Raw genomic sequence first — 16,718 nt, 5'->3', positions numbered from 1 at the left:
CAAAGGGTAGTGAATTTGTGGAATTCATTACCACAAATAGATGTGGAGGCCACTGGATATTTTTAAAGCGATGATTGGTTCTTGATTAGTAAGTGTGCCAAAGGTTATGGGGGGGAAGGCAGGAGAATGGGGTTGAGAGGGAAAAATAGATCGGCCATGATTGAACGTCAGGGTAGACTCAATGGGCCAAATGGACTAATTTTACTCCTGTGTCATAGGAAATGATTGTGTCGAAAACAGATTCTTACCTGTAAGCGAACCTGAACTCAAAGATTTTTTCTCCATTAAAGGAGGACAATTTTCAGATTTAATGCTTTTCATTCTTTTCCATAACATTTGTGCACAAGCATTACTCCTTGGTAGATCTTCATATGGAGATTCCTTAAAAGGAAACAAGATATCAGTCCATGCCATTGGTACGCGATGCTAAAATATAACAAGTCTATGTGAAATGTACAGATATTTTACATGCTGCCCTAAATGTACTGCACTGCCGTTAGCTATGGTCAAGATTAACAGGTAGCTCTGTATTTTGTGTTGTAGGTGAAGCAAGACTTATCTTTGATAAACTATGACAGTGACTTTCAAAATGCCTGATTCAGTTGCCAGAGAGTTGGAATCACAGGGTGAAGCAGGATATTGTTGCATAAATCATTGACAAAAATGTTTACAATTGGTTGCACCAATAGTCTCAGAGTTCAAAGGTAATAAGAATGTCCCAATGCGATGCTGGAGGACAAAAATCAAGGATGACATTGCATATTTTGCTGAGAGTATGCTGTGCTGCTCGAAGTGCTGTCTTTCAGCTGATTTGTTAAATTGAGGCTTAATCAATTCTTTCAATGGATGGAAAAATGCAGTGACATTTTCCCTGTACTCTTTGGACACTTTTGAAAACATGTACCAACTGCATTAAATTGCCCAAAGCCAAGTTCACTTTGACAGAAGATAGACACAAAAATCTGGAGTAACTCAGTGGGTCAGATAGCATCTCTCGAGAAAAGTGAATAGTTTTTAGAATAGCTTTGGGTCTGGACCCGAAACGTCACCCATTCCTTTTCTCCAGAGATGCTGTCTGACCCGCTGAGTTACTCCAGCTTTTTGTGTCTATCTTCAGTTTAAACAAGCATCACCAGTTCGTTCTTTCTTTCAAGTTGATAGAAATGAATATATTATACCTATTGAGGCAAACCTCCCGCAACCAGCTCACATTGAATTATATTGCTCATGGTGGACTCTTAGATTAGAAATCATCCTGTAAATGTCACCTTCAAGTTGCTGTGCATGTTGAGCTACGTTTCATTATTTAATGAGCATACCCGTAAGTAGTGCTATTTTGACAGACCACAATAATTTCCTATTTTAATTCAATGCAAATTTTATTTGCCAGACTTTAGAGATACAGTGTGAAAACTGATCTTTCGGCACTCCAAGTCCAAGCCGACCCGTGATCACCCTTACACTAGGACTATCCTACACACTAGGGGCATTTACAATTTACAGAGGCCAATTAACCTCAAACCCACATGTCTTTGGATTGTGGGAGGGAACCAGTGCATCTGGAGAATTCCCACAGGGAGAATCCCACGGAAGGAATGTGCAAACTCCATGCAGACAGCATCTGTAGTCAGGAACCTGGGTGTTTGGCGCTGTAAGGCAGCAACTCTACTTCTGCACCACTGTGCTGCCCCTACTGAAGTTTTCTACCTGACGATGGATAACTCCAAATTAGTCATTTTCAGTCATATCCAAGACACTGTCACAGCATGTTAGTCAGGCTGGTTCAAACCATAACTTCTGAAATGTTATGCGCCCTGCCCACAACATATAAATGTATCAGACAAATATTTCACTTTCAGGCACTTTACATTGATTTTGGAACTTAGCTGAAATTGTTAAATTGGATTTGTGCTGAACTATATCAGGTTATGTTTTCAAAATACCTATAAATAAATACATTTTAATTTTCTTCTTTAGAACAAAGCATTCAATTTGTTTATGAGCTTATTCTTTAAGTTAAATTAACAGACTAATAATACAATCATTAATGAATAAGAACTCTGGTGTCCAGTTAAGAGCTTGGAGAACAAATCAATAATCTCATTATTCTACATCAAAGCTTCATACAGAGTTGATGTGGATCAGCTTTTCCCTTTGAGAATAGGGAAGATTCAAACAAGAGGACATGACTTCAGAATTAAGGGACAGAAGTTTAGGGGTAACATGAGGGGGAACTTCTTTACACAGAGAGTGGTAGCGGTATGGAATGAGCTTCCAGTGGAAGTGGTGGAGGCAGGTTCGTTGGTATCATTTAAAAATAAATTGGATAGGCATATGGATGAGAAGGGAATGGAGGGTTATGGTATGAGTGCAGGCAGGCAGGTAGGACTAAGAGAAAATAATTGTTCGGCACGGACTTGTAGGGCCGAGATGGCCTGTTTCCGTGCTGTAATTGTTATATGGTTATATGGTTATACCAGTAGGTTATACACATTGATCATTGATCACATCTTCAACCAATTTAGGAAAGACCAATAGTTGATTATTTTAAAAGTAAACTTACTGCTGGGTGTTGGAATACCGGGTCTCCAAAATCCAGATGCAGTTTCCGTTTTAAATTGTTTCTGAAATTCAATTCAGTGTTTGTGTCTTTCCCATGTCGTCCAAAGCTGTGCTGGGATCTAAGAGAAAAGAAGTGGTGGTGTTTGAAACAATTCACTTTTACCCACTTCCTCTTAAGCGGGGACCAAAATTACTCCCCCTAAATTACAAGAAATCGTTTCACACCAAAATGGTAATCTCTTTAACGCCTGGTTATCTGCTCACTTGAAAAATGATGATGGCTAATTTCTTTCCGCAATGATTCTGTTTAGATTGTAAGTTTGTGGGCACTAATCAGTATGCTCTACTTTGTCAAAGGTTAAATGAAAAGAAAAATACTTTACATTCAGCCTTTCTGAATTTCTTCTGTATATTTTTAACAGGAAGAATTAGCTAGCTTTCTGGAAATAGAATCATGGTTGATTTCCTTCACTACTCTGTGCACTGCAGCACTCCTATCACTTATACAGTGACCACCAATATGTCTAACATCTGACTTTGCCAGGTGGTACAGTTCAATCATTTATTGGCTTAACTTCTGAAAGTTCTCTTTGCATTGTTCACCAAGAAGTTTGCTTTCAGATCACGCTCTCCCAACCCCCACCCCATCTCGTCACAAACCCATCAATGCAATTTTAATTTATGGGGCTCTCTAATTAGTTGAATCAACGGATGGAAACAAAGAACTGCAAATGGTGGTTTACAAAAGAAGACACAAAGTGCTGGAGTAACTCACCGGGGCAGGTAGCATCTCTAGAGAACACGTAAAGGGTGATGTTTTGGGTTGGGATTCTTCAGACTGATTTTGGGGGGGGGGGGGGGGGGGGGGGGGGGGGGGGGGGGGAGGGGGAGAGAGGAGGAGGAGCAAGACAAAGCCTGGCAAATGATTGGTGGGTACAGGTGAGGGTTGACAGGCTGATGATCGGACAAGGACAACTTTATGGAATGATGAAAAGACAAAATAATGATTGAAGAGTTGCAAATTGTTAAGCCAGAGGAAGGAATGGAGGTTGGGGGGGGGAGGCATGGGGAAGAGAGGAGGGGGAGAAAAAGGGTGGGGTGGAGGGAGGTGGTTTTGGTTACTTACCTAAAATTGGAAATGTCAATAACTAACAAACCCTCTTCCGGTCTTAGCTAAATCCCATTACGGAACTATTTGACTTCATCCCATAAAGAAAGCTAAACTATGATGCATATACTGTGCAAGGTTTACCCTTCATACCTAAGTTTTGTACATTGTGCTTCACTGATAGTGTACTACAGAATAGAGCTATATATTTGGGATTGTTTTAGATAACTTCAATTTTTATTGGGTTAATATAGAATACTAGTTTAATTGTAACAATCAATTATGAAAAAAGGGTCCCGATCCTAAACATCATCTGTCCATGTTCTCCAGGGATGCTGATTGACCCATTCGGTGACTCAAGCATTTTGTCTCTTTTCGTAAACCAGCATCTGCAGTTCCTTGTTTCTACAGTTATTTTATACATTGTTTTCATTCACCAGATTAAAACAGCTGAAAGGAATCTTGATTGTTGGAACATATTGAGTTTATGACATTGAGTTTTATACAGCTAAACACAAGTAAAACTTGAGAAAGTAGTGGAGAAGTAATTTATAAATAAAACCCAGGGGAAGGGAGTGGAAGCAATTGTATTTTGGGATTCAAGCCAAACTTTAAAGTCTACAGTTTGTGAATCGATACTAAAATACCAAAAAGCGGCATTAATCAGACAATGGCCTTGAAATTATGTAATGAATATCAGCTTATAATTGTTGAGAACAATGCACTTCAGTTCATGGGCAGAGTCATGCTGATGGATAAAGGCCAATACCAGAGCAAGCCACGAGCTATCAGTTGTTTGCGTCTCATGTTTCGGACTTCTGCAAGTACATATACAAATGTGGAACGCTGAGATAAGCTGGAGTTAGCTGGCGGAACGTGTGAATGTCCACTTCACAACTTGACTTGCAAGTAAGACCAGTGGTGGGGCATTGATGTGCTGAGGAGGGGTCTGTAGGCACTTTGCATCTGGGTTGCCACCTTTATCAGGGTAGGGAGGACAATTGACATGAATAGTGGCCTCACCATTAGAATGAAATTTATCAACCCCATGGGGAAAAAAAAGACCAAAATAACCTAAAAACATATATTTTTTAATTAATTTATATCTATTTAAAAAGTTTTTGTCTTGGTAAATGGCATTTAATCTATGAAGGACTTGTGCACCTGGCCAGTTATTACTTGGAATGAGTAAAATAAGTAGCACAGGAGCAATTAAGAGGAGGCAGGACAATGAGACAGTGTCTGCTAAGAGATGCTCCACATCTAGAAAGCACGAGTACATGAGAGCAGTGGGCAGCATTGACAATAGAAACAGAGAAAATAGGTGCAGGAGTAGGCCATTCAGCCCTTCGAGCCTGCACCGCCATTCAATATGATCATGGCTGATCATCCAACTCAGTATCCCGTACCTGCCTTCTCTCCATACCCCCTGATCCCTCTAGCCACAAGGGCCACATCTAACTCCCTCTTAAATATAGCCAATGAACTGGCCTCAACTACCCTCTGTGGCAGAGTTCCAGAGATTCACCACTCTCTGTGTGAAAAATGTTTTTCTCATCTCGGTTCTAAAGGATTTCCCCTCTATCCTTAAGCTGTGACCCCTTGTCCTGGACTTCCCCAACATCGGGAACAATCTTCCTGCATCTAGCCTGTCCATCCCTTAAGAATTTTGTAAGTTTCTATAAGATCCCCCCTCAATCTCCTAAATTCTAGCGAGTACAATCCGAGTCTATCCAGTCTTTTATTCATAAAAAAGTCCTGACATCCCAGGAATCAGTCTGGTGAACCTTCTCTGCAATAATGTCCATGGCAATAATGTCCTTTCTCAGATGTGGAGACCAAATGTAGCATAGACAACGTTGGTCCAGACTCGATTGGTCCCTTTTGAATAGCACAGTCTTGTCTTTTCATCAACCATTATTTGCTTCTATAATTGTGCTGGCCTCACGCAACATGTCCATTCACTTTTTCAATATCTTATCTTTAAAGGGGTTTGGATTTTGGGATAGAGAAGCATTGGAAATGAGTAATTTCAATAAATGATCTAAATTCTCTGCTTGTGTACAGACTGTTTTCTTACACCACAAAATTTCCACTGGATATATTTTCAAAGCATAGTTATAAACCAAGCTGAAAAAGATTTATATGAAACTCTTCCATTTTTTTTTTCTTTTTTATGATCTCTATTAAAGAATTGTTGAACTACTCCCTAAAAAGGGCAGGAGTCAGAAGCCATTCAGTCCACTAAGTTGATGCTAGTTCTCTGCAGGAACTGGCGAATCAGTACCATCTCTTATTCTACCCCTGTAAGCATGCAGGTTTATTTCCTTCAAGTGCTTCTCAAATTTCCCTTTGAAATCGCTAATGACCTAAGAACACATTAAGAAGGTGGGGAAGACAATGCCTATTCTACTATTAGTCAAGAACATGGCTAATTTTCTACCTCAACTACAATTTCCTTAATATCCCAAAATCCATCAATCATATTTTCAACTGAACTGACAGGGCCTTCAGGATAGAGATTTCTAAAGGTTAAGCAATATCCAAATGAGAAATTATCTTCATTCCAGTTCTAAGTAACCTAACCCTCATTCCAAAATTGTGGCCCCTGGTTCCAGACTCTCCTCATGTGCAAACCCATCAAGCCAGGAACCAGTCTGGTGAATCTTTGTTGTATTCTCTCTGCAACAAGTTATACCCTGGTATTTAAACAACAAGGTTTAAGGAAAGGAGACCAGAACTGTACACAATATTCCAGGTGCAGTTTCTCAAAGGCCTTAATTGCATTTGAAAATTGTACTGAGAGTGCTTTACTCTAGATTTAATGAGGCCACCATACTATTTACCTTTCTAATTGCTTTTTATGCCTGCATGTTTGATTTCCATGACTCATCTACAAGGATACCCAATCAGATTGCCACTATTTATAAAATACTTTGCATTTTGCAGAAAAATGGATCCCCTCACAGCAGATAACACCATATAATTTTCCATGAACTTGCTCACTCTACGTTCTAAAATCCAAGGCATAAATCAAAATGCTATTGTCTAAATGCGATTAATGGGGGAACATTACCATCTGAAAATAACTACCATTTGCCATGAATTTATACAGGTGGACATTGATCCTCCTATACCGAGTCACAATTTCTAAACCAAGCTTTTATTTATTACAGTGTCATTGCTTTCTTAAAAGCTGTATAGACAACATCCACTGCATTTCTTTCATTACCTTATTCTATAACTTCATCAGCAAATTCAATTAAGTTAGTTAAATACAGTGTACCATTTTAAAAATCATGCTGGCTCTCCTTAATTAGCTTAAACATCACCAAATGCCTTTTTTTAAATTGTTTCTGAATAAAATCTACCAGTTGAATAGATTGGCCTGTAGTTATTCACATTAACTAATATTTACTGGCCAGAGACTGGATGGACCATGGGAAATGGTATCTCATGAATCTAATTGTTTTTTTCGAAAGAGATCACCAAGAGGATTGAGGAGGACAGGGCAATGGGTGTTGTCCATGTGGAGTTTAACAAGGCTTCTGACAAGGTCCCATGGTAAGCTAGTCTGGAATACATGGGATTCTAAACTGCGAGGGCATTGGCTTAAAGTGAGAGAGGAAAGATTTTGGAGGGACTTCAAGGGTCACATTTTCCACTCGGAGAGTAGATGGTAAGTAGTATGAGATGTTGGTCCTATGCCTTTATAACCATGAATGTCCACATCCATTCTCTTGAATTGGGTGTCACATTTACCAACTTCCAAACCAATGTCGCTTTCCCCTCTCAGGAAGGTTTGAAGATTATGGCAAACTTTCTGCTATCTACACTCTCAGCCTCCCTTAAAAACCTGGGATACAAGCCATATTGACCAGGTGGCCCATATGGTACACTCTATGCAAAGCCCATCTTTCCAGTATATCCTATTATCAATTATTCACCTTGGCTTCTTCTGACATTTTGTCAGCACCTTTTCCTTAGTAAATACTAATCTATAACTATAATTATTCTACCCTTGCTCTCCACTTCTATAGACATACCTTCTTCTGTGTCTGCCAATTTCCCTTTGCCATAATTTCTCTTCATCAAATGGGAGATTGAGCACAGTTGGGACATCCTGTCATAGATCTACGAGATTTTAGCGAGACTGCACCTGGCACATTCTAGTCGCTATACCAATAGGAATTATGTAGTTATGCTTGAGAAAGTGCAATAAAGATTCACAAGGGTATTGCCTAGACTGGAGGGCTACAGCTTATAAGGAGCGACTCGTTTAGTTACAGTTAATTTATTTCCTGGTTCGAATGAGGGGCAACGTTACAATTGTATTTTCCCCCCAGTGTTGGGAAGTCTAAAACTTGAGGACATCAGGTGAGAAGGGGAAAGATTTAAAGGGGATCTGAGGGGCAAGCATTTCCACACAAAGAGTGGTAGGTATATGGAGAAAGCTGCAAGAGAAAGTGGTAGAGATAAATACAATCACAAAGTTTAAAAGACCCTTGGACTGGTTCTTGGAAACAAAAGGCTTTAGAGAGATATTGGCCAAATGCAGGCAAATGAGATTAGGTCTGGAAAGGCACCATTGGATACTTCAGGCACAATGGTCTGTTTCAGTGCTATGAAACTCATAGACACTATAACTATCTATGTACTATTTATATGCATGTAAAATAATTTTGGGTTCTCTTTAATATTAACTGCCGTTTCCTTGTACTCTATTGAAAATCTTTTCCTCTTCACCTTCAATGTCAATATATTCTGTTTAGCATGGTTCTCACTTGAAGAATTCAGCACGCATGCATATTATGCATTTTTTTTCCCTCATTGTATTTGCGAGCTCCCTCATCCAATAAACTTTGGCTTTGATTCTCCTGCCTTTCCTCTAATGTGAGAATGGACTTAGACGATGAATATGACAGGTCACAGTTGAAGCAAGTCTAGAAATCAATCTATATCATTGCAGCCTGTCAACCTTTGATTCTGTTTTCTCATAGCTAGGTCCCTTCTTAACTTCTAAAATATCGAAATAAATTGTAGCAATAGGTTTTCATAAGTTGTCTTTTTACCTTTCTTTATAGAGTGAAGCATGTACTGGCTGGCAAGGTGTCATACCAGGTGGGATACCAGGTGGGATACCAGGCAACAATCCAGTTCTCTGATCCATCAACTTCCACTTTCTAGCCATACAGACAAAAGCTGGATCTGGTGGCCACTGAAGATTTGGTTTGCCACCCACTGAGGACACCGTCGTACTTAAAGGTGATTGGTACGGTGGCAGAATACCATTTCTGGTGTTGTATGCCAGTGGTGAAGTTTGGATGTGGTCATTCTTTTTCACCAATGGCATTTGTGAGCAGTACTTGTCCAGTGGCATCTGTCTATGTGAGGTTACAAAATTTGGAGCAATTGACTGGAGCAGTCCATTCACATTGACTGAATAATCTTGAGTCCGTGATGGGTTTTCAGGTGTGGCTTGCTCATCACAGCATATTGGACTTAGCTGGAAGTCTTCCCCATCCATAGGAATGTACGGAGCCAGTGTTTCAAGGTCCAGATCACTCAATTTAGCCTGGAACCACAAACCACATATAATGATGAAAAGCTCAAGGAATAGTATGGAATATTTGACTGCTTAGCTTTGCCCAATTTGCTGTGCACATGCCGTTCCACACAAGCATAAACCTTCCGTGGTTATCAAGTTGTGAACTTTTCAAGGAAGCAGTATTAAATTATCCAGTATTTCTTATCCAGTATATGACTTTACTGTCAATGCCCGATGTGCTCAACTGATTATAAAAACATCTAAATATTACTGTGTGGTGTGATAATGGTAGCTCACCTATTTTGTTTTTTCCCCCTCTCTTTTGAATAACTTGACTTGAGAGGTGACTACACTGGTTGTACCCCCATATTATTTTCAGAAATTTTAATTGTTTAATGTTGACGAACTGTTCTTAAAAAAAATACTTTTAGTATTGTTTTTCTATTGAAGGCCTGAGACAAAATGTTTACTGTTCTTTGCTCTTTTCCTGAGTCATACAAGTCTGCAGTGTAGATGGAACATCTATGGAATGGTATATAGTATGATAAGACAAAATTAAGATAGTTCAAAAAGATAATAGATCCAAAAAAAAGGTTTGCCTGACATTCTGGTCTACTTTAAAAAAACAATTGATCTTAATTTCAAAGCTTTTCATTTCAAAGAATGCGATCTTAATCCATATCCTTCAAAAACGAGGACATAATCAAATAATTAATTGCTATTAACGCATTTATCATGTGCAGTGATTAGAAAACAACTTCTGTGGTAATGGGACACCACAATGTTTGGCCATTTATGGCACTAAAACATGGAAATAAAAGTGTGAGCGAGGCACTCCAACCAAATTTTAACTGGCAAGGTGATACCGTTTTGACACAAGTTATAGGAGACACAATGTAAGTGATCTGACAGTATGGAATAAGAGGCATCACACTTCTTGTACATGCCACTCCCACCCACCTTACCATGTTGGCTTCTAATGTCATTAAGTCCCTGATCCAATCAGCTCAATGCCAAGCCATCGGAAGATGCCCTCTTACACTGATTTTCCCCATCCACCTTCATTCTATCCCTGGGCACAATCCTCTCTTCTGCAGCCCAATCCTTGGAAGAGGAGGCAGGAGAGAAAATGTCATTATCTCGCTGTCCATCCTCCCCCCCCCTCCACCTATAAGCCTCCGTCTGGCTTTACATTTAATTCCTCTCATCATCCCTAGACTTTGTCTACCCATTGCCAATCACCCCCCTTCACCTGTATCCACTGATCACTTGCCAAGTCCCCACTTCTTTTTCGGCTTTCCCCCCCCCCCAAATTACAATCCAGTCTGTTGGAGCCTACCCAAAACCGCGGCTATTCATGTTCTCTAGAGATGCTATCTGACCCACCTAGTTGCTCCAGCAGTTTTTTTTTTTTGGTAACCAGCATCTACAGTTCCTTGCGTCTCGAGAAAACACCATTGCTCAGGTGCACTTGTACAAGCCTCTTCCAATCTAGCCTTCATACCTGAATGTTTCACAAACCTGCTGCAGGCTCAGAACATAATGATTGCTATGCTGTATTATTGTGTGTGTGTGTGTGTGTGTGTGTGTGTGTGTGTGTTCTATATTCAATACAATACAATTTATTTGTCATTTGAACCCCATTGAGGTTCAAAGGAAATGTTGTTTCTGCAGTCATACACACAAGAAAGAACCAAGACACAACACAATTTACACAAACATCCATCACAGCGCATCTCCTCCTCACTGTGATGGAAGGCAAAGACTTATCTCCCCCCTGCACTCCCCATTCCCCTCCCGATGTCATTCATATCATGTTTTCCATTATTTTGCATGCAGCTCTGACTGTGGTTACAGTTCTTTAACTTCCTTTGTTGCACAATTGAACGTTATCACCAATTAATTTTGAGTACAATTTAGTATCTATTTAATGTCTTTGAATAAGATATATTAATCCTTTGTCTCCAAGTAACTTCTGAACAACAAGTTGTTTTCATGTTTATTTCATGTTAATTTAATGAACTGACCTGAGTGTTGCATTGATTTTTTGCTTCAGTGTCCATAGCAAAAAGTTTCTCAATCACTTCGATCTTGAGGTCATTGTCCAGGGAACTGTAGTAGTCTCCAGGACTGCTTGGCTATAATTACCAAATAAAGAAACATTATCAAACATGTTATCCTGATGGATATCTGATTCATCCCATGACTATAGCACATAAATGAATGGTATTAAGCTTTGTTTACAATACTCTTGCAAGTCTAATTCTAACCTATTGTTGTGTGCAATGAATTAAAGTATTGTTTGTTTTTGAACAGTTGAAATATATACGTAAGCAAAATAATAATGGTTGAATGGTGCAATTCCAACTAAGTCTGCTGTGGAACTTGTTATAAAAACCAGCAAAGTTTAATCTCATTATCAGTAAAGTCTGGTAGGCTAGAAAATAATAGTACAGGTGCACAACCTTTTATCCGACAGCCTTGGGACCAGACACTTTTCGTAATTCGGAATTTGTCGGCTTTCGGAATGGAAATTTTTTAGCGTAGATTTTAATGGCTGGCTCAGTGGTAGAGTGCTCGGCTCATATCCGCAAGGTCGCGAGTTTGCGCCTTGATCCCGGCAGTTCCTCGGTCGCGAGTTTGAGTCTTCAATGTAGTTTTTTCTTGCAGAATAAATGTCTGTATGAAATGCAGTGTGTTGAATGAATTCCTGAATTTGTAAATGTCACCGCAGCATTGAATCACCTCTCGCACTCATGTCACCCTAGCGGGGCTACATGCCCTTAGGCGGCCTAAGGCGACATTTTCACACTCTTATATCCGTGTGCAGCAGAGGCGCCAAACGTGAGCTTTGGTGTGCAGACGACATCCTAGAAAAAATGTCCAGTTTCTTCCAGGTAGGCGATATCCCCTCCCGGGCAATATACCCTCCACTTCTCTTTTATGAAGGGGATTTAGTTCGCCTTTCTTCCAGGACCGACCAGAGGTTCCGCTGTCACCTCTGCAGGCCGCCCTCGGTGAACGCTCACTCAACTTTGTCTTGGGATTCCTACTCTCCCGCGCAATGTACGCTCACCTTCTCTTTTATGGATGGGGATTTAGTTCCCCTTTCTTCGAGGACCGACCGGAGGTTCCGCTGTCACCTCTGCGGGCCGCCCTCGGTGAACGTCCTGTCTCCCTGTCCCTGGGATAGCAGGGGGCGATCAAACAGCACAATACACCCCTCCCCCTCCAACTCCAGAGGAATCCGCTCCCCGATGGGCCGCTACGGCGACAAGTGACAGTTCGTCCACAGCCCGAGCTGCGTGACCCCAAGAACAAGACGTACCTTGCACACCATCAGCTTCTGCCCATACGGGGAGCGTGTTCCTCTGGAATTGGAGCGGGGCTGGGCTGGAGTTGCTGATCTGGGATCTCCGTGCTTGCAGTGGGCCTGGGGGTCAGTGTCCCGATGAGGGGGCGCAGCTCGGGCTGTGGGCGAACTGCCACTTGTCGCCGTAGCGGCCCATCGGGGAGCGGCTTCTGGTGGTCCTGATGTCTCCGGCCAGTTTGCAGTTTTCCTCTGGAGTTGGAACGGGGCTGGGCTGCTGCTGGCTGTGGGTCTCTGGGATCGCTGTGCTTGCAGTGGGCCTGGGGGTCGGTGTCCCGTTGGTCCTGACGTCTCCGGTGACTGGCACTATATGCTGGCATCGCCGACGTGAAGACAGTGCAAAGTCACCGCACTGGTGCAATGGGCGGGGAGCTGGAGAGGGGAGGGAAGGGGTCACACACATGGCCGGGAAGCAGAGGGGTGCAGGTGGGGTGAAACTGAAGGGAGCGACAATCTGCTGCTCCCTGCCCGCTGAGTTAAAAAGTTCCCACGCAGGACTCACGATACACTGTGTATCGTGAGTCTACCATGGGAACTTTTTAACTCAGCATGCAGGCAGCAGCATATTGTCAATTATTAACCCTCCTGCGCAATATACCCTCACCTTCTCTTTTATGAATGGGGATTTAGTTCCCCTTTCTTCGAGGACCGACCATGACAGCGGGCCGCCCTCGGTGAATGTTTCCAAGGACCTTTCTTCAAGGACCGAAAAAATGTCTGCTATTCGGAGGTTTTCGTTATTTGGATCTTCGGATAAAAGGTTGTGCACCTGTACAACTTAAAATCCTTTTAAATATATGGTGTTAAGTTGTGTAACTACAGACACTAAAGAATACTCTGCGAGTGTGCTGTCTGGTGTAACTAACTAATAATATTTTGCACTGTTAGATAAAACTCTATCTTTATTTTATTTTGCATAATCTCTATGTATTGTTTGAACACAAGTAGAATATTTTTATGTACACTAGTTGGCAGACAATGATTTCCCCAAGGATAAATTATATTTTAATGAATGGTCATAAAATCATAGGAATGTGTTTAAATATTATTGATGGACTAGAATCTTCACCAGTTAGGCAGACTTATAAAATTACCTGGATGATGAATGTAAAAAACTTGCATTTCATGGAAAGGTTTTGTGAAATTGGGAGGCTCATTGTACAGTGCGGTACTATCATGCTTCGATTTGCTGGTGCAATTGCACTTCGTGGCAATTCCAGTTAATGATGACTGACCAGGATATTAGTTGTGGTTAATTCAACATTTGTCCAAGTAATAGCAGCTGGATCATAAATAGATGGCAAGCAAGCAAACATACCATAGGCAGCATGGGAAGCGGAAAGAAAAGATATTCTAGGTGACTATCTGGCTACATACGAGTCAAGTGTCAAAAGCTGGATATTTTAAGTATATTATGTCATTTTAGGGGTAGCAACAATATTATTGTAGTTTGCATTCTTTCACACAGCATCTAACATTATCACTTGCAAAGATTACGCATTTCTTTCAATATTGACATAAGATCTGGAGAGCTCTGTTCTCCTGAAACTTTCATTATATTAAACAACAAAATGCAGTTGATATTTCTAATTTAGAGAAGCATGACATTTCAAAGAGAAAAGTGAAGGATATTAAACACACTTGGGAGGATTTATTTAAGGAGATATGTTATTTAAAAGAGCATTTGAAATTGTGATTTGTTGAGAATTGATATTGAAGAGAAGTGTTGAAATTGGGAGGGAAGAGTAGATGTGCCGTATGCCACAGGGACGTGGGAGGGCATTTGAAACGGAACAGTTGGGGAAAGATGATGAAGGTAATTAGAGATGAAGGCTAGGGCATAAGTTCAATCCTTTGGGGACATGAACCAGAAAAGATGGTTGATAAGCAAATTGGATTTAGTGCCAGACATGATGCAAATAACAGAGTTTCGGACGATTTCAGTTTATTGAAGGTGGAGATCAAATGTGTATTATACAATATCTGGACGTATTAGTGATCTGTGAGAAGCTTTTGTGGGAGATGCAGGTCGGGTAGAAGTGGAATCAAACCTTGCCATCTTACTTGATTCTACTATAGGGGAAATCTTGATGCTCTTAACTCTGATCACAAAGGAAAGTGAGAGTGGAAGAGAGAATAAAGTGCATTACATAATTACATACGTTTTTCTATCAATGCAAACTACAATTGCTATTCAGAAACCAGAGTTTGTTATTTTGCCTGGTTACTTACTGAAGAGCATGAGGTGCTGCTGCAGGTATGTGGAGTGGAACTGCCAGACGGAACCTGGGGCACTGTGAAGGCATGTAGATCCAGTGACGATTGCTTGTTTGGTTCAGAAGGACATGTTACATTTGATTTGGTGACTTCCATAGGCCACTGCTTGCTTGGTGGCATAATAGCTTTATCGTAAAGAGGGGCTTCCTCATATTGTTGGTTTCCTAGTGAGGACAGTAAAGGAGGACATTTGTATTGAAATTATTGATACATACTTTGATAGTTATGCAATATTATGCATGAATGTAAACTATTCTGTCAGCTTAAAAGGGTACGAATAAATTAACAACTAAGTTTGGTGTCTAAATAAGTTAATTTCTACTGCATACAAGGATATGGATATTGGTTTAGAGTCATAGAGTGATACAGTGTGGAAACAGGACCTTCGGCACAACTTGCCCACACCGGCCAACATGTCCCAGCTACACTTGTTCCATCTGCCCCATTGATATTGAACATATCAATTCAATTATGCTTTTTGCTCAATACTCTATGCTGGACATTGTTTCTTTCTCCGTCAGTGCAACATTTCCAAAGTGCGCTCCCGTCGTCGTTCTTACAAGTTTACTTCAGATTTCGTGTTATAATCGCCATTGATTGTCAAAAAGAATGCAAGGGCCCTAATGTTACTTTCTCCGTTTGCATTTACCACATCTTATTGTATTACTCCACTGAGGAAATTATATACCAACTTATCCTGATTAATTATCTTCATAGCGATTCAATCAACCCAAACTACATTTTCCTGAAGTGTAAATCACAGTATAATTGTTCTAAATTGTAACAATTTACAATGGTCATTGCTTTGTTACCGAAGTCAAGTAAAATAACAGCATCTCCAGGTGTAGGAGCAAGTTGTGCCAGTTCTTCAGGTTCTTCCTTCAGTTTACTGAACAGCAGATGACCATCATCTGACATTGGGGTGCCATTGATATGTCTGCCATTCATATTTCTCACACTCTGGCATGGCTTGAACAGAGACTCTGTCTGGTCCATGGAGAATACCACATTGGTCTCCTCAATTTCGCTGTAAATGCAAAATATTTCATATCAGATATTTTGATTATGCCCCAGAATGAAAGAAAAGCAACTCGTATTTGATTTAACGTCTTCTCACATCGTGACAATAACATTTTTTCATGACTACATGACTTTGATGTGTGGCCATTATTGTGTTTACACTCACTACAACCAATCTAGCACAAATTATTTAGTTGAATAATGCTCCGTTTTTGATTGGTCCTGAAATAAATGTTGACAATACCATGAGTTCTGCTTGTTTTGATTTGCCCTCTGGGATCTTTATGATTTTCTCTTGGCACAAAGGAAAGCTGTGTTTTATCTTTTCATCCTTCCAATAGTCAGTTCTACACTTATCCAACATAGTGCTCAACTCAGAAGAACTGCCAGATCGCCACCAATTGAGCTAAGTTTAACGGTCACTGCAGTAAGCTAGTTCTATACATAATCTATCTATCTATATTTTACTAAAAGTCTCGTCTTGTTTGGACATCTGTCTGCTTGCGTGCAAGCGAGCAATCAGGGAACTAAGCAATAGCGCAAAAATGTTTGCAGAACCTTACTCAGCTTTTTCCCGTCGTCGTTCTTACAAGTTTACTTCAGATTTAATGTTATATTTCACAAGTTATTTATATTTAAAGTTTTAAAAAAGCCAACTTTGAAAATAATAACTGGCTTTGAGAGGAAGACTCTTCCAGCAGCTTCCAATGGTGATGTCACAATGGCATCTCAGGCACATGCTGCAGTGAACGTTCCAAAAATGACATCATAACGTGATCTCTGCTGCCAATATACACGAGCTATGAGAGTGTTTTTACATTGTTGTAAGGAGA

The 16,718-nt window shown here is 40.5% G+C and overlaps 1 protein-coding gene across 1 annotated transcript in view; it reads right to left on the bottom strand.

Annotated features, from left to right (window-relative positions):
- Positions 1–16,718, bottom strand: part of epas1b (endothelial PAS domain protein 1b) — a 111,869-nt gene that overhangs the window by 3,629 nt on the left and 91,522 nt on the right. The window contains exons 9-14 of the mRNA XM_055639644.1: positions 15,678–15,892; positions 14,821–15,029; positions 11,246–11,356; positions 8,743–9,245; positions 2,564–2,681; positions 249–381 (exon numbers count right to left, since the gene is read on the bottom strand). Of these exons, the coding sequence (XP_055495619.1) occupies positions 249–381; positions 2,564–2,681; positions 8,743–9,245; positions 11,246–11,356; positions 14,821–15,029; positions 15,678–15,892 (1,289 nt within the window). The remainder of the gene's footprint in view (positions 1–248; positions 382–2,563; positions 2,682–8,742; positions 9,246–11,245; positions 11,357–14,820; positions 15,030–15,677; positions 15,893–16,718) is intronic.

The sequence above is a fragment of the Leucoraja erinacea genome, chromosome 8 (assembly GCF_028641065.1).
Source record: "Leucoraja erinacea ecotype New England chromosome 8, Leri_hhj_1, whole genome shotgun sequence".
NCBI lineage: Eukaryota > Metazoa > Chordata > Chondrichthyes > Rajiformes > Rajidae > Leucoraja > Leucoraja erinaceus.
Note: the sequence above shows the minus strand (reverse complement) of the source record. Positions and strands in the feature narration are given on the sequence as shown.